Source organism: Chionomys nivalis, chromosome 4 (assembly GCF_950005125.1).
Source record: "Chionomys nivalis chromosome 4, mChiNiv1.1, whole genome shotgun sequence".
Lineage (NCBI taxonomy): Eukaryota > Metazoa > Chordata > Mammalia > Rodentia > Cricetidae > Chionomys > Chionomys nivalis.
Genome location: NC_080089.1, coordinates 116,423,017 through 116,441,277, shown reverse-complemented (window position 1 = coordinate 116,441,277; position 18,261 = coordinate 116,423,017). Strand labels below are relative to the sequence as shown.

At 47.5% G+C, this 18,261-nt stretch overlaps 1 protein-coding gene across 2 annotated transcripts in view; it reads right to left on the bottom strand.

Moving 5' to 3' along the window:
* Myrip (myosin VIIA and Rab interacting protein) overlaps positions 1-18,261 on the bottom strand; it is a 172,890-nt gene that overhangs the window by 16,482 nt on the left and 138,147 nt on the right. For both annotated transcript variants that reach the window (XM_057768005.1, XM_057768004.1), the window contains exons 11-12: positions 11,605-11,844; positions 1,157-1,351 (exon numbers count right to left, since the gene is read on the bottom strand). In XM_057768005.1, coding sequence (XP_057623988.1) covers positions 1,157-1,351; positions 11,605-11,844 — 435 coding nt within the window. The remainder of the gene's footprint in view (positions 1-1,156; positions 1,352-11,604; positions 11,845-18,261) is intronic.

The window sequence follows — 18,261 nt, the reverse complement described above, 5'->3', positions numbered from 1 at the left end:
GGAAAGTCTAAGCTAAGGCTGAGCATTCATAATCAATAATAAGTCTCTGTGTCTTTATTTGGGAGTTGGTTGGTGGCTCCCTGCCCCAGGACATGACCCTGTTGCCACGGTTCCTACCTATCCCAATGTCCTGAAGAAAGCCTCGCTCCACTCAAGCACATACCACTGAGTGTTCTTTTCTTTTTCCACTTCTGTGTCTGTGTGTGTACATGTTTTGCACGTGTGTGTGAATGCACATGTATGTGGAAGTCCAAGGCTGATGTCAGCAATTGTCCCTCCATCATTCTTCAGCCTTGTTCATTGAGGCAGGGTCTCTTAACCAAACCCAGAACTTGTCAAGGTAGCTAGCGGTGCTGGCCACCTTACTCTGGGGACCCCCACCTCTGCCTTCTGAGTTACAGGCTGGGATTATGTGTATGCCGCTGTGTCTACGTAGCATTTTTGTGGATTTCTGGGGATCTAAATTCCTCACACTTGTGTGACAAACACTTTAGCCACTGAGCCAGCTGCCTAGCCTCTAATTCTTTTCTTTAGCACCTCCCTATCTCCAAGGCCTCACTAGGCACTGACTCCCTACATCTCACTTCCCCCAGAGGACGACCTTTGAAGACATTCAACCTGCACACAGAAGGACGGAAGCATTGGCTGGCTGTAGAGAAGTCTGGTCCTGGGTGCGGCTTCCTCCTGGGAGCTTTCTGCAGCATCGGGCTAAAGCTGCTCTGAGGTCAAAGTCACGCTTGGCTTCTGGACTCTCCCCTTCCCTACACTACCCCTGCACCATCTTCCCTGAGGAGAGGAGGTGACCTGGCCAAGGTCTATGGCCACACTGAACTAGCATCTCACCAGGTCTCCTAACTCCTCACACAGAAGCCACCCTTGGGGTCATGCTGCAGAGGCTGTCTCCCTACTAAAGCCATTGCTAACAACTCAAGGCACACACGGTTTCTTCTTCAGCTCTGCTCCCCATCGCTCTTCCTCATAGTTGCTACTTGATTCCTGATTTCATCCTCACTTCCGGGAAGCCCTGCCTCAGCCTTTCCCCAAGGACACACTAGGCACGAGGTGATGGTTCCCGCCCTTGCACATCTGGGAGGAGCTACCATTCTCTCTCCTTCACATGTACACACCCCCACTAGACACATTCACACCCTCTTACGTTTTCTTCCAAGGAAGTCAGCTGCTTGTCCAGTCTCACTTGGTCTGTCCCAAGAGGAAACATCCCCATGTCTTTGTCAGTTGGGACTGGGGGGATCTCAAAGGGCCCTGCAGACTCCGCGATCAGCTCCTCAGTAGCGTTGATGACCTTCAGGACTTCTGTGGAGATGTTGCAGAGAGAAACAGCAGAACACTTCTGTTTGGTTCAATAACAGAAGGGGACAGAAGACAAGAACAGCACATTAACAAGGACACAGAAATCCTACTTTATCCTGGCACCCATCATGAGGTCAAGTCAGCGATAATATACATACATGCTCACACGTGTGCATACGTGCACGCACATGAATGTGCACACAGACACAGGCCACACACACACCTGCTGAAAGGGTAAGATGCTAAGGAACTGTGAAGACATAGCTTAGTGGTTAAGAGTTCTGGTGGCTCTCACAGGGGAACAGAACTCAATGTCCAGCACCTACATGGTGGCTCACAACCATCTGTAAAATTTCAGGGGATCCAATGCCCGCTTCTGACTTCTCTGGGCACAGGTGAAACATTCATATACATTAAATAGAATGAATCTAAAAAATTAAAAAACCCTACACAGCACCAGGGAGCCTAGAGGAGAGCTGGTGTGACGTGGCTTTGATTTGGTCACTCTCCGTGAATGACTCTGGGGTGACAGGGATGGCGGAGGAAGCAGAGCTCAAGGGGACGCTATCTGTGTCTTGTCTTTATTATCAATGACTTTATTTCCTAGATGATCTTATTTTCTCAATATCACTGTATTCAACCATGTGAAATAGCATCTACGGTGTGGGCCTGAGGGTGGCTTTCTGTATGAAGAGTTAGGAGACCTGGCGAGACTCTAGTTTAGTCTAGTATGGGTCCTTAGCCAGGCCATTCCTTAGGTCTAGAACTTTCTGTAGTCATCCATACAATGAGAGTACTGACAAAGAACTCTTCTGAGGCTTGGTAGGTGCTGTGTGTCAGCTCACACATCGACCTCAAGCCAGTCTCCGGTGTTCTCCCTTTCAGAGTAGACAGGAAGCAACATTCCCTAGCTTCCATTGCAGCTAGGGGGTGACACATCGCTGAGTCTGAGGAGGAAGACAGAGACAAAGGTATGCAGAGAGAGAGAGAGAGAAAGAAACTGAGCACACAGCAACCTGAAGAGAAACAGCTTTGTTCTTGGGACCAGATATTTCTATGTATTAGCAATCTTTGCAGATAAAGACCTTGCTAACATCATTTCATAGAGAAAAAGGAAAGAACAGCTTGTTTCCAAAGAGGGAGCACCTGAGACAGAATTCAGAACACTCTAGTAGACACGTAGGGAACACCTGAGGCAGAATTCAGAACACTCTAGTAGACAAGTAGGGAGCACCTGAGGCAGAATTCAGAACACTCTAGTAGACACGTAGGGAGCACCTGAGACAGAATTCAGACCACTCTAGTAGAAGACGCGATGCGTCCAGCCTACAGCCGTCACCTTACATGGCTGGTATTTTCATCGCACCCTTAAAGATGAAGGTGCAGGAGGAATGTGAGCCTAGAAACCTTGGTCCCCAAGGCCCGTGTCCTTCCCACCATCCCACAACTCCAGCATCCATGGGTAGAGGTCCCTGGACCCAGTGTTTGCAGAAAGTGATGCTGAAATACGGTCTCGGGGGCAGGGTTGGAGAGACCGCTCATCTCTCATCAGTCAGGAACACTCACTACTGAGCACCAGCCTCTGACTGGTGCTTCCTAAGTGCCTGTAACACCTGCGGGATCCAACACCCTCTTCTGGCCTCCATGGTCACCCAGCACATATATGGTATGCTTACATATGTAATCACTCACACACAAAAAAACTAACTCAAAAAATCCCGAGGGGCAATCAGGTCAGTGAGTAAAAGGGTCTAAGGGGAGGAACTCCCTGTCATTCTTCTGCCTCCACCAACAGGTGTCACTCAGCATAAGCGTGTTGCCAAGGCCAGGGTGAGACCGAGTCACACAACACGGCTGAAAGCTATCCAGGGATGCACTCCTGGCCTGAGTCCGCCAGGGCTGCACGGCACACACTCACCACAGTGAGGGAGAATGCATACCACAGCAGAACCCAGACCCACAGTCTGCCTGCCACTTTCTGTCCCGAATTACAGATGCTGTCTTGGTTTCGTGAAATGTTTTTAATTAACGGAGCAACAAGCAAGGAAACAAGTCCCCAAATGCCTGAATTTCATGGCTTTGCCTCCTTTTCAAAGGTAAGAAAAACACCCCGTATGTCCCCCACAAAGAGCTGAGAGAACGCGTGTTTCGGTTCTCATGAACATAAGGCCCTTGGCAGTACCTCCAAAAACCCATCAAAATACATCCCCCACAGACTCACGACTGAAGAGACTCATAAAAGACGGAGGTACAGAACCGTGCGAGGAAGTTGGGACCTGATCTTAATAAATTAGCATATGTAATAAGCAGATACAACCACACATACCAGATATCAGAGGAGAGCCGGCCTCTAGGAAGGACTGAGGGGTGTGTGCAGGTATGCGTGTGTGTACAAGTGCACAAGTGCATGTGTGTGTGTCTATGTGTGGGTGTGTGCACGTGAGAGCAGGTGCCGTGGAGTCCACAGGACGGCATCAGATCCCTTGGAGCTTGAATCACAGGCAGCTGTGAGCCACCAAAGGTGTGTGCTGGGAACAAACTCAGGTCTTTGCAGGAGCAGCACACAAGCACTCTGGACCGCTGAGCCCCCCTCCAGCTCCCGGTTTGCTCTTTTTACAGAGTCCCTACTTTCCTGAAACTGAGAGGTAGGCTCTGCTGGCTGGCCGGTGACCTCAGAGATCTGCTTGTCTCCACCTCCCCAGGGGTGGGGTGGCAAGCATGTGTCTCCATGCTTGGCTTTTTATGTAGGTCTTAGGGATTGAATTTGGATCCCTATGTCCTCTGGGTGGGTCCAGTGTTGCTTGATTTATGATGCCCCTTGAAGGCACATCAGGACATGGTCAGAGTGATGGGGGCAACCATTGCTGGGCTGTTATCCTTGATCCAGTCATCTCGAGCTGGCAGGAACTTCTTCCCTGGCCCAGGAGTTGACTGTGGCCATTGATCTGTCTGACATGTAGGATGGCTGCTCTCTGTCACCTGTGACTGAAACTGATTGTTAAGGTTTCTGCATGGCTCACAGTAGCCATACTACCACCAAGGTATGTGCAGAAGCCCAGGGAGGCTGAAAAGTCACCCTCTATATTCAGTGCATAAGGAAGTGGCCAGGGCACTGAATGACCTTGTTACTTCCGAGCCTGGCCCTTCCTGGGTATCTTTGCCTGACCCTTGTTCTGCCTCCTTCCAGGCCCAGTTCAACCCACCTGGCCAGAGGTTCCAGCTGTCCAGCACCATCCTCTGGACTTCCTGTCTGCCCTTCCTCCTCTCGATTCTATAGCTTTCTCATGGAAACATACCCATGGCTTCTTGGGTATCCAAGTGTCCCCCAACAGAGGGTGAGTTCATCCACTAGGAAGCAGCCTCGTTCAGTCACACTGCACTACAGCTTCTAGATCACCCTAGTGATTATTTGCTGACCACTTAAGTGGGGACCGAAGCCCCAACTTTGGGCCCCGACTCCTCACAGGAAGAGTTGGCTATCTCCATCTTGTTCCTGCCTGTGCTTGCTGCTGGGGTCTGCAAAGTGGGGTACCTGTTCATTCTTTTACCAGAGTTTGAGTGCGTTCTCCTCCTATGTCCCCTACACCCTTCGTAAATGAGTGAACAGTAGTTCCCATTACCAATTACCTAAAAACAAAAACACCAAAAAACACAACAACAACAAAACGCTATGGCTCTTAGGTCAGCGAGATGACTCAGTAGGTAGAGAGGTTTGCTGTTAAACCTGATGACCTGTGTTTGTTCCTTGACCCCTGCAAGTCTATCTGCACATGTGTGTCATAGCACACACACACACACACACACACACACACACACACACACACACTGCATGTTAAAAAGGTTCAAAGCCTCTTTTTCCCAGTTAGGGGTGGGGAATGAGTGGGAATCATGAAAGAAAATGAGTTATATTGAATATATTTTAGGTTCTACTTCTCATGAGTTTAGTTACTGTGACTTTAAAGCATATACACAGTGTCTCACCAGGAGATCCGCTCCAGCCCTCACACACAGTGTCTCACCAGGAGATCCACTCCAGCCCTCCCTTCATTTTTCTAAACATTTCTACACTGTTTTTGACTGCCTTCCATCAGATAATTTTGATGTTGGGAGTCTTTGGGGGATGTTAATGCCTGGTTTGAGTTCCCGCGCTGAATTACACTGAACTCCTAACCTAACTTTGGAAGAAGCCATCTCTATGCTGCTCTCCTTCTGGCCCACAGCTTTATTTCTTGGAGATCTGCAGTTTTCTTGCTCAGTTTTAACTTCACATTTTTTCTTTGCTCTTATTATGGTTGGAGTTAGCCCCCTTTCTTCCATCCAACCTCCTGTTTGAGATTCATATGCAACTTCTTAGCTCACAGAAAAATTCCTGGCTTCATTAGAAACTACTGAAATGGGGGTTCAATGTAAACCCCTGTTGGAATACATTGCTGACTGGAATACATTGCAGTCTGCCACAGCCTGGCAGCTTTCTCTGAGCTCGGCAACATGGAAACTCCTTCCCTCTCCAGAAAGGCTTCCTGCTGACTACCTGCCCTCATCTGGAGAATGTTCCTGGGCCTGGGGGGCTGACCTTATTTAAAAGCCATCTCTAAACTAGAGGCCTGATTCATCTTTAGCTTGACCCTTGGCACATATCCCTACTAAGAAGACTTGTGCTAGCAACTCTTCTATAGAACACTACTGTGTGGTGATATTTTGTTTGGGCTGTAACAAATAAAGCTTGCTTGAAGATCAGAGTGCACAGCTAGCCACAGAGGCCAGGCAGTGGTGGCACACACCTTTAATCCTGGTACTTGGGAGGCAGAAACAGACAGATCTCTGTGAGTTCAAGGCTACCCTGAGCTATACGAGATTGATCCAGTCTAAAAGAGAAATAGTGTGTGGGTACTGAGGATTGAATTTGGATCCTTTGGAAGATTATCCAGTGCTCTTAACTGTGGAGCCATCTCTCAAGTCCTGACATTAGTTTCCAATTAAATTAGTAAAATCTCAGTGCCCATTCCATATGTTGGATCTTTAAGAAGCACTATTATAAACGATATTACTATCAGGAAATGATCGACAATGCCACTGCCCAAGGTAATATGTTATGACTCATATCTAGAACCATAGAATTCTGGAGCCAGGAGAGACTTGGGCACAGTAGAGTGTATGTGTGAGATCTGGCTACCAAAATGTTGCCTTTAGACTCAGGCCAGTCCCTGGCTCTTCTTCACATCCCCCTTTCAGGGGTGCTACACCCTAGAGGGAAGTACTTCCAAGAACCACTCAGCCAGGATGTTGCCATGGAAGCATTAGGGTGGCTCCTACCCAGAACTGGAAAAGCTGGTGCTCATTTCTGATGGTGGAAGTTACAAAATAATCCCACAATAGTTCAGAATTACATTTAATAAAGGGTTATTTATTTAGGGGAGACTCACAGATCTCTGCCCTCGATCACAGTCCTCTGCACAAATGGGGAACAGGAAGAGTCTAGCAGCCAGAAGCGAGAGCCAGAAGCAAGAGAGTGAGTGCAGGCTTTACAGATGCATTCATAGTATAAGAAACCTTGTATCTTAAAGGCTATTGGCAGAAGGAGTGGAAGAAGCTCCCACAGCATCTCCCCCTTTTGTTTAAATAAGAGAGTTCCAAACTCAATACAAAACTATATACACTAGTAACAGATATCAAGTATAAGATTAGAATTACAACCAGCATAAACAACATTAAGCAAGGAACGTATGTTAAGAGTTTTAATAAACATTCTATCCTAAGGAGTCTAAGTCTTGTATTGGAAATGGCTTGGCTAGATCATAAGAGGACAGTAGCTACAATTATCTAATCTTCTACTCCATCAAAGGCCTGAGAAGGGAGATAATATTTTTCCCAGGCTCTAAGCACTGCCGTTTGGAAGGTTGTGGGGTCTGAGGGAGCAGAACAGCCATTTAAAGAAGAAACATGACCTCTTTGCACAACTAAGAGGTTTGGGACTGACCCCCAGGATCTATAAGCTCATTCTTCAGCAGTTTCTTGATCATCACTGGTCCACTTACACCCAGCCAAAGTGAACCATCCAGGCCAGCTGAGGGGTAAATATACCTACTGCCAGGGTCTGACTTTCAGCAAGGAAAGAAACTATGCTTTCAAAGAGATTCTGCTGCTGTTGGGCAAAACCGAGGAACCCCAAGTTCTACAAAATAAGGTTGCATTAAAGCCACCAAACTGGCATTAGTGTCACAGTCATGCATGCACCTGTGTGTCGGCTCTGGGGAAGCAGCAACAAATGCAACAGGGGCAGGTCCCTGTGAGGTCTAAGGTTCCCACGCTTTGACGTGTGTGTGTGTGTGTGTGTGTGTGTACGTGTACAAGTGTGTGTTGTATAAGCTGGTAGTGGCTGTATCATGGGAGATGTCACAGCTACATTGACCTTAAAGATGGGAACTTGGGGTTCAGCCCCATGCAGTGCTCCCCCACTGACATTCTGCACAGTGTCAAGAGCACTAGCTGTGGACACACATCTGCATCGGTGTGCTGCAAGGTGTCGAGAGTGCCATTCTCAGCCCCAGAAGATGGGGGGCTATTCATTATTCTGTGAAGCTGATTTTCCTGGAGCTTGTTCCCGGGGATATGCTAATTAACATTTGCTGGGCTCTGGCTGCGTGTGAAGCTTACGCTGCATAATTCAAGCCTCATAACTCTGAAAGGCAGTGTGATTATCCCTGTCCTACAAGGAGGACAAGATGTGTTTATCCAGCCAACAATAAAACCTGGACTGGATCCTAGGAATCAAGTTAAAAGTAAGACAGACAGACAGACACAGGCTTGCTGACATCCTGAGAACAAGTACTGTAATAGCAGGGTAGCTGGGCTGCTGAGTGGAGAAAGGACTGGAAGGTCCAGGAAGGGCCAGGAGCCATAGGAGATCAAGGGTTGGTGGACAGGCAAGAAAGGACAACAGGAGGGTGCCTGAAAGCAACCATAAGAGCTAACACATCAGCCTAAGTCCAGAGTTTGCAAAACAACAAAACACAACACTTTAAGCCATCTCTGTACAGTACATTTCTACGCTTAGATAATATTCAGTCTGTAAATATGTATTTCTGCTCTTCAGTTGTCATGCCTACTGGGGGAAATGTATTCTTTTGTTGTTGTTTTTAGGCATTGATCTTCATGTACAGAGAATGATAACGTTGAATCTTCATGAACTTGTGGTGGACTGGGGGGGGTGGACTTGAACTCTGAGGAGACTACACACTTGGGAGTCTAAGTGCAGTTGAGCATGGATGGAGGAGCGCCTTGCTACTCCCCCAGTGGCCCTTCTTTTCTTGCACATTGTTCCTGGGAGTACATATGGCAGATAGGTGGGTGTGCCTAGAGGTGATCCCAGCTGGCTGGTGACCGTGGCAGCTGAGCCTCATCTCACCTGCTTTCCTTGCCGCTGGTCCAGCACGAGTTTTCCTGAGAGCTTTGGGATCACTAGGCAGAAAAGCCAACAGGCTATGGAGTCTGTTAGACAGACATCACCTGACAGTTTCCAGTCCCCAGGGCCTATGCTGACCACCTGCCATCACAGCAGTCAGCTGGTTCAGCTACCTCGCAGTGTGGGAGCTCCTTCACGCACATGAGGGGCAGCAGGAACCCGTGGTGTACCCCTGGAATAGGGGAAAGGCCTGAGAGGCAAGTTTCCACTAGAACCACCTCTAAGTGTGAAACACAAGAACCCCAGTTGCTGGGGGATGAAACCCCACTGGAGCTAACAAGAGGTGATCTGTTACAAAGAGGGGAGCTCATGATTTGAGGTCAAGGTTTGTGATACATCCTCAGTTCAGACACTGGACACGGGCCTTGATAACCCAGGCTCAGTTTCCCCACCTGCAAAATCAGCGGCAACTATATCAAAGGGTTATTTAATGAGCTTGCCTGGTATCTAATAATCTATCTACATCAACCAATCAATCATCAATCAATCAAAGGGTTATTTAATGAGCTCTTCAGCTCTGATACTAGACATGGGCCTTGATAACCCAGGCTCCATTTCCCCATCTGCAAAATCAGCTGAAACTATATCTATATCTATCTATCTATCTATCTATCTATCTATCTATCTATCTATCTATCTATCTATATTTAACAAGTTTGTCTGTTATCTAATAATCTATCTACATCAATCAATCAAATCAATCATCTATTTATTATCTGTCATCCCATTATCTATAAATTGATCATCTATCAATCCATCATTATTATCAATCTATATCTGTAGAGGGCACAGATCCTTGTGCTCACAGAAAAGTACTAGGGAAACCAGGAATGTTGAACATACAGGGTTGTCTGTTTTCTGCCTGGAAGGAATGGGTGTAGTTAGCAGCCTGGTAACCCATGCTATCTGCAGAGCCAGGCCACACCGACTCCCATGACTATTGTTTATCCCCTGCTCTCCTTCCCTGGCTCTTTATCTCTAGCACTGTTTCTCCATCAATAGAACCCACTCTTATGGGAGATGTCACGTGTAGAACCCACTCTTATGGGAGAGGTTACGTGTACTTTACAGCAGCCCAGGTGACCTCTGTGCTGTCTGTTGCGCCAGGCCACACCTGACTCCCATGGACTTTTACTTTTCTCTCAGTCACTCCTAGACCCTTGTGTTGAACATTGTTTCTCAGCCAACAGAGCCATCTTTATGGGAGAGATCATGTGTACTTTGTAAAGAGTTTCATTATAAACATGTCTTAAGTTTTGTTGTACACAAGGGATTGAGTTAATTATCATCAGGAAAACTTTTTTCCCCAAAAGTGTGCTGTGCTTAAATATAGCTAAATTAAACTACTCAGTGTCAGGCTCTAGAAGCTTGAAACAACACTGGCTACTGAGTGGTACTGAACCGGATTTTCTTCTTGGTTTCCATGCATCATTACTCTGTTGGCCATGGTGTTTGCAGAGACTCCCCATAATCTACCTATCTGTCTGTCTGTCTGCCTGTCTGTCTGTCTGTCTATGCATCTATCTATCTATGTATCTATCTATCTATGTATCTATCTATCTATCTATGTATCTATCTATCTATCATCAATCAATCATCTATCAACTATCTATGTATCTATCTATGTATCATCTATCTATCTGCCAGTTACCAATCTATCATCTACCGATCTACTATACAGGTATGTGTCTATCATTCATTTATATACCTATCAATCTAACATCTACCTATCATCTATCTTTCTATTGCCTATGCTCCATCATTCATCTACCATCTATCTATCCATCATCCATCAATCTGTCTACCTACCTATCATCTACATATCTACCTACAACCTGTCAAGGGGACACTCGCCATGTCACTCCCATCCCTCCATTGGTAGCAGACAGGGATACTCAGCACCAACACGTCTCGGGAAGCTTTGGAGGGAAGGCAGCCCAGTGGGCAGAGGCAGAGTGGGGAGGCGGCCGTGAGCCCTTTCTGCTGGGGGTTGGCTTATCTTCCATGCTTTTCAAACCATGTACCTAGGTTTGCTTGTAAGGTAGAGGAGGAGTGTGGGGCTGAAGACCCAGTGATCGGGGTTTGGGATCCCGAGAATAAGAATGACCTGTATCAAACACAGGGATTCCATGTGAGATTGGTTTGAAAGGGAATATTGGGCTGAAAATAAACAATTTGGGATCTGAAAATGGCATATCCGAAGAGTCCAGATGGCCATGTCCAACACCAAGCTCCTGTACCATGGACAGGAGTCTCTTTACCGCTTTAACGAGGAGTAGGAGCAGAACCCCAAACCACAGGCAAACGGGAGAGGAAGAGGAAACAATGCTTTTCAGCAGAGGCAACAGGGAAGGTCATGGAATGGCAGATTCAGAGGTGAAGGACAGCAGGAGTGGATGTGGATGACTTACGGGCAGTGGTGTCCCTCCTTGATGGTCCCTGGCAGTGACTGAGAAAGTGCTCTTCTCGCCCGAGTATATGGGCTGAATACTATGGAGAAAGCTTTCTGGGGCCCAGGGCACACATACACACACACACACATACACACACACACAAACATACACACATGCACTATGTGCATACACACATGCACGCACATGTGTACACATACACAATTGCACACACATACACGTACACACTGCTGCTGCTACAGGGAGTGCAGTCTGCAGGTATCTCTTGGCCCTTACTTTTATCAGCTCCTTCTGGATGCACACACACACACACGCCATGCATGTGCACACACGTGCACACGCACACACGTGTGCACACATACACATATACACTGCAGCTGCCACAGGCAGCACTGCCCACAGGCATCTCCTGGCCCTTACCTTCTTCAGCTCATCCTGGACATCTTGGCTGTTCCCCTCAGATGAGAAACTTTCCTTCTGGTTCTCAGGTTCAGTCTTGGGCTCAGACTCCTGGTCCTCCCCAGAAGAAGTCTCCTTTTCGCTCATTTTCATGGCTAATTTGTACAGCCTGTTTCTCAGCTTCTCCTCTGCAGAGTCTGTGCTGGTCCGGGAATTCTGAGCCTCGTTGCTGATGTCAGTCTCTGACACATTGTCCGACACCTGTGTGGAGCCAGAATCAGGAGATAAAAGATCCTCTGTGGAGTGGGCTTCTGAGGAGAGGAAGCCCAGGGCAGCGACAACTTCCCTGACTCAATTTCCACTTTATTTGATTTTAACACATTCAACACTTGGCTAAAGAGTTTACATAGATGAGTATTATACTTAGAATACGTCTGAATCTATGATTTTGTGTATGTGGGTGGGTGGTACATGAACCATGGAGAGGACGACCTTAGGTACTGTTCCTTAGTGTCTTCCACAGTGTTCTACTGCTGTAAAGAGAACCATGACCAAGGCAACCCCTTGGTTGACCAAAGCATTTAATTGGGTCTGGCTCACAGTTTCAGAGGCTTAATCTCTTATCATCATGGTAGGAAGCATGGCAGCATGCATGCAGGTGTTGGAGAAGCAGCTGAGGGCTACACCCTGATCAACAAGTAGAGGGTGCTCATGCCTGGGTCTTGAATAGGCTTGAATACTTGAAACCTCAAAGCCTGCCCCCAGTGACACAGCCACATAGCCACTAACAAACCTTCTAATCCTTCTAATCCATTCAAATAGCACACTCCCTGGTGACTGAGCATTCAAAGATGTTAGCCTATGGGGCCATTCTTATTCAAACCACCACACCCAGTCACAGTCTGCCTTGTTGGTTTTTGAGACAGACTCTCTTTCCACAGGCCTGAGTTACTTTATTCTCTTCCCTGAGACCAGGGATTCTCCTCTGCAATTTGGAATTCCCTGATTGTGCACCTCAGCCCTGAGTTAGCTCTGACTGCCTCTGCCTCACTAGGTTCAATTCTCACTTGTCTGGAACTCACCAAGAAGGCAAGCCCCAGGGATCCAACTATCTGGCTCCCTAGGACCAGGACTCCAGGCACACACCACTGTATCTGGCTTTTTTTTTTTTTAACCTTGGGGTTGAACTGTGCAGTGGGACAATGGTCTTGTACCCTGTAAAGAGTTGCCACTTATATTGGTTTAATGAAATGCTGATTGGATAGTAGCCAGGCAGAAAATATAGGCAGGGCAACCAGAACAGGGAAATTCTGGGAAAAGGAAAGTCTCAGTCTACAGTCATCACCCAGACACAGAGGATGCAAGATGAGAATGCCTCACTGATAAAAGGTACCAAGCCACGTGGCTAATACAGACAAGAATTATGGGTTAATGTAAGATGTAAGAATGAATTAATAAGAAGCTTGAGTTAATTGGACAAGCAGTTTATAACTAATGTAGGTCTCTGTGTGTTTCTTTGGGACTGAACAACTGCGGGACGGGGAGGGATAAAAACCTCTGTCAACAGCACTGAGATCCTCCTACTGTAAGACAGAACCATCTCCCCAGCCCCAAATTCATTCTTTTACATCCTCAGGGTTCTTGTGTTCCCACACTGGCAGCAGCCAGGTTGGGCAAACCTGCCTGACTGTTCCACCAGCCGCCCCCGTGGCAGAGGAGACCAAAGCCTTCTTCACGGATTCAGGGTGACTTTAGGTACACAGAGGGCGGTGTGTAGGGGAAGCAGTGTAGGACCCCACAAAGGGCGGTGTGTAGGGGAAGCAGTGTAGGGACCCCACAGAGGGCGGTGTGTAGTGACCCTGCACATCCCGTAAGCAGATAGGGAAGGTTTCCCTGAAGAAGCAATGCTTGAGTTGGGGCTTCAAGTGTTGCTGTCACCCAGTTCAAAAGAAAAAAGCCAAGATCTGTATTCCATACCTTATGGGGCTTGTGCATGTGTAAGCCATACTGTGTGACACCCCTATATCTGTAGCCCCCCATTAGTTAATAATCATGCCTCAGGCTCCTGCTTTCCATTTGGTGATTGTATGCTAAGCTCCTTCTATGAATGTGACTCTTACAGGCTGGGGAAACCAAGGGAGGCCATGAAGACTATGGCTCTTACTGCATTCTTGGTTTATGGCTGTGCACCTGTGTACCGAAATGTTCATTCTCTCTACATGGGACATTTATGCCACCCCCTCTCACCTAAAACTCAGCGGACAGCATAGAAGAGGGGGAAGAAGAATGTAAGCCTGAATGGGGAGGAGTATTGTGACACAGGCATGGTGTGACCACTGCAGTCAGGAACCTGTGACACACCACCTGCTGGACACGGCGTGACCACTGCACTCAGGAACCTGTGACAGCTAGACATGACATAACCACTGTGACATGCTCACAGCATGATCACCGCACTCAGGAACTCACTGAAGCCATGGTTACCCACACAAACACAAGTCAACAAGACCAGCTAGCGTTGCAACAGGAAGCACTATGGGAACTCTGGATTAACACAGGGGTGGTGGGAGTAGGGATGGGGAGAAGATCTCAGGGTGGGGGGATGGGCAGGAAGGTGTCCGAGGGAGTGGGGGAAGGTTTGAGGGCGGTTAGGACTGAGATACACTGTACACATGTATGAGACTGTCAAAGAATATACAGATATTTTGAAGGATTGAAACATCCCTAAATCGGTAACATAGCATGCCGTCTGGGTCTCCTGGGCTCATTTTAGGCCTCTGACGCTCCTTGAGAATCAGTCTATCTATTTTTTGGGTGTCATATTTCACATCTCTTGTTCTCTTTGAAGGAGTCTAAAGAACAAAGGGAAAATTTACTTATTTTTCAAATGGAGTCAGACTCATTCTGTTTTGCAACTATCATGTGTTCGTTGGGCATTTTACAAATCTAAGATCTCTGACGGGATCTTTGTAATCTTTTTTTATCTTTAAACATGTTCTACTCACTATCCATCACACTTATTTCCCATCATTTTTATCTTTTATTTCTGATGAGGCAAAATAGACAAAAAGAGCAAACTGAAAGAGAATAGAATCTCAGCTAAAATACCAATAAACAGAAGGATAGTGAGTCGCCCAGCAGGGTGATTCACTTGTGAGATTCATTCCATTCTATCTCTCAACACACAGCTGAGAATTCGATTTTTTTTCATAGAGCAAAGAGAAGAACTGTTGGGGAGACAAGGAGGGCACGTCACAGCTGTCAGACAGCTCAGAAGAGGGACTTGGTGTGGAGGGACCCTGACAACTGGGAGGGAGTGGAGAGTCACCGGATCCTGACAACAGCGAGGGAGTGGACAGTCACCCGACCCTGATAACAGGGAGGGAGTGGACAGTCACCCGACCCTGACAACAGCGAGGGAGTGGACAGTCACCCGACCCTGACAACTGGGAGGGAGTGGACAGTCACCCAACCAACCCTGACAACTGGGAGAGAGTGGACAGTCACCCGACCCTGATAACAGGGAGGGAGTGGACAGTCACCCGACCCTGACAACAGCGAGGGAGTGGACAGTCACCCGACCCTGATAACAGCGAGGGAGTGGACAGTCACCCGACCCTGACAACAGGGAGGGAGTGGACAGTCACCTGACCCTGATAACAGGGAGGGAGTGGACAGTCACCCGACCCTGACAACAGCGAGGGAGTGGACAGTCACCCGACCCTGACAATAGGGAGGGAGTGGACAGTCACCTGACCCTGATAACAGCGAGGGAGTGGACAGTCACCCGACCCTGACAACAGGGAGGGAGTGGACAGTCACCCGACCCTGACAATAGGGAGGGAGTGGACAGTCACCCGACCCTGATAACAGTTAGACTGGTACAGCTAAGGAGGACCTGGGGTTTCCCCCAGTTAGATGTCTCAGATTCGAGCACTGATGAGTGGAGATTACCAACAATATTAACAAAGCTTATGAAGTAGGCACTGAATTTCCTCCACAGTTGTCCAACAGGAAGGGCCTCACCCATCAGCACTGTGCAGTGTGAACAGGATAACTGGCTCTTGTTTTGCTGAGAGTGTGCCTGACAGACTGCTCTAGCCTTTGCAAGGTCTGCACACCGGTCTACTTGGTATAGTCTGCAACTGATAATCTAAGGCAGATGTCCACATGAGGGTGTTTACAGTTGTTTCTCTTTTCTTGTGAGTCAATGCCCATTTGTTTCTCCTCCTGACTAAGAATCCACCCTGAGATGACCAAACTCTGAGCACACCGGAATAGGATGAGTTCCCTTGTCTGGGATGTGAGAATAGCTGGGAGGAACGGGCTCCCAGTAGGCTTAGGAAAGATGAGAACGTTTCCCTATGCCAGTGTAAGGTCAGACTCTCCCATGGGGACACAGAAAGACCTGGAAGACCCGAGGTGCAGAAAATGGTTTTGTGTCATCAGGAGAATAAGGCTCAGAATGATATTACAGGGCTTGGAGGGAAGGAGAAACTGAGTCTGAGTGAGACTGTAGAGTCAAACAGCACCCGAGGAGCTCTCCCCAGCGAAGCATCCTGCTGCTGCCTACACTGTGAAGCTCTCCTTTCCAAGGCTGAAAAGTTATCATGACTCATGTCTGGCTCCCACATGAAAACATAAGAATTAGTTCATGATGACTTGGGTCCACATTCAGCAAAGATGGACTGAGGACCCGCTGTGTGCTGAATCCTGTACTGCCCACTGGGGAGTAAAGGTGAAGATTATTCTTCTGCATTTATTTATTTATTGATTGATAGATTGGCTGACTGACTGTGTGTATATGTAGTGGGCATTCACATGTCCCAGCAAAACATGTGGAGATGAGAAAACCCCTGTAGAATTCAGTTCCCCCCACTACATCTAGGATCCAACTCAGGTCACCCGGCTTAGTGGCAAGCACCTTTACCTGCTGAGCTATCTTGTAGGTCCAAGATTCTTAACACATTTTTAGAGAATAATTAGGGCCTAGAATTCTGGATGGAACCAAGTTTACCCCCAAGAAAACAGCTCCACAAATGAGTATAACCAAAACCAAACCATTACAGGAAGCTAAAATAGCAACCACCCGTACCCCTCAAGTTCCCATCCGGCAAGTGCACCAGCCAGCTTCCACGTTAAAATGGTGTTTGGCAAACAGCCTTACACAACCTTGCCAAATCTTCTTCTAAAATTATGTGCGCAGACCTACAGAAGGATGGCACTCTCCCATGCCAAAAGGTAACAGGAATCAGCTTGTTGTCAGCAAAAGAAGGAGAATTCTTTTATTAAACACAAAGCCCATAACAAGGGGCAGGAAACTAGGCAGGTAGAGCCAGCTGTTCTCTTCCTTGTAAGTAGAATAATTTTTGGTTTCTTCTCTTCAGTATCCCACCAACCTCAAATCTTGGTTCAGAAATGGCAGATGAATGCATGCCACAAAACAAAATAGGAAGCAATCAAACAAGCAGAACACAGAGCCGACTCGTGTACATCTTTCAGTTCCCTCATGTGCTACATAGAAATTAAATTATGTGCCTATGTGGGTATGTGCATGTGGGTGCAGTGCCTGTGGTGGCCAGAAGAGGGCATCAGATTCCATGCAGGAGTTGCAGGCAGTTGTGAGCCACTATGTGCATGCTGGGAACTGAACCTGGGTCCTGCGCAAGAGCAGTAAGCACGCTTAACTGCTGAGCCTTGTCACCAGGCTGTGACCAACCATTCTTAGAAGCTGACAGTGAGCTCAAGTCATATGGAAGGAATTCAGTTCTTACAGACAGGAGTCATGGTCTTAGAAATCATATAACAAATGCTAAGCCAACTCAAAATTAAGACATATATTAATGTGATTAACAACATTAATAGATTATGGAAGAAAAACCAGGCAGGCATGGGGCCTCACACATAGAATCGCAGCACTTGGGGGGCTAAAGCTGAAGGACTGCAGTGAGTTAAGGTCAGTCTGAGCTACTTAGTGAGTTCCAGGCCACCCGGGCTCCACAGTGAGACAACCACTGAGCAGCAGACCCCACTGAGCTACTGAGCCGAAGAGCTAACTGTGAACCACTGAGTGGCAGACCCCACTGAACCCCTGAGAGGCAGACCCCACTGAACCCTGAGTGGCAGATCCCACTGAACCCCTGAGAGGCAGACCTGACTGTGAACCACTGGAGCAGGTCACCAAGGACAGAAAGATCCCAGATCCTGTTACTGCACAGTGAGCACAGATGGCCATCACTGCAACAAGACAGGAGAAAAAGAATGGGCATAAAGGAGCATAAGGATGGAAGGGAAAAGACTGAGTGTTGCTGGGCTCCGCGGAGTGCTCTGCAATTCCAGTGACCCAGGAGACGGAAGGTAGAGAGTGAGTTCAAGGCCCAGCTGAGCAACTAATGAGGTTCTGTCTCAGAATGGAGGAGGTCCAGGGAGGGGGAGATAGCTCTGTGGTAGGGTACTTGCTAGTACGAACGAGTTCATCATTTGTAGATAATCAGAATAGCTAAGAACACCACATGAATGACTGCAGAATTAACAGAAGATCCATTAGAGTATTAAGATATAAGAGATCAAGTCAGCACCATCCTACTGTAGGAGTTAATCTGAACGCTGTAACGGATAAAGAAATTCTCACTTACAGCATCATTAAAATGTAAATTAAAAACTACTTAACAAGGAAAT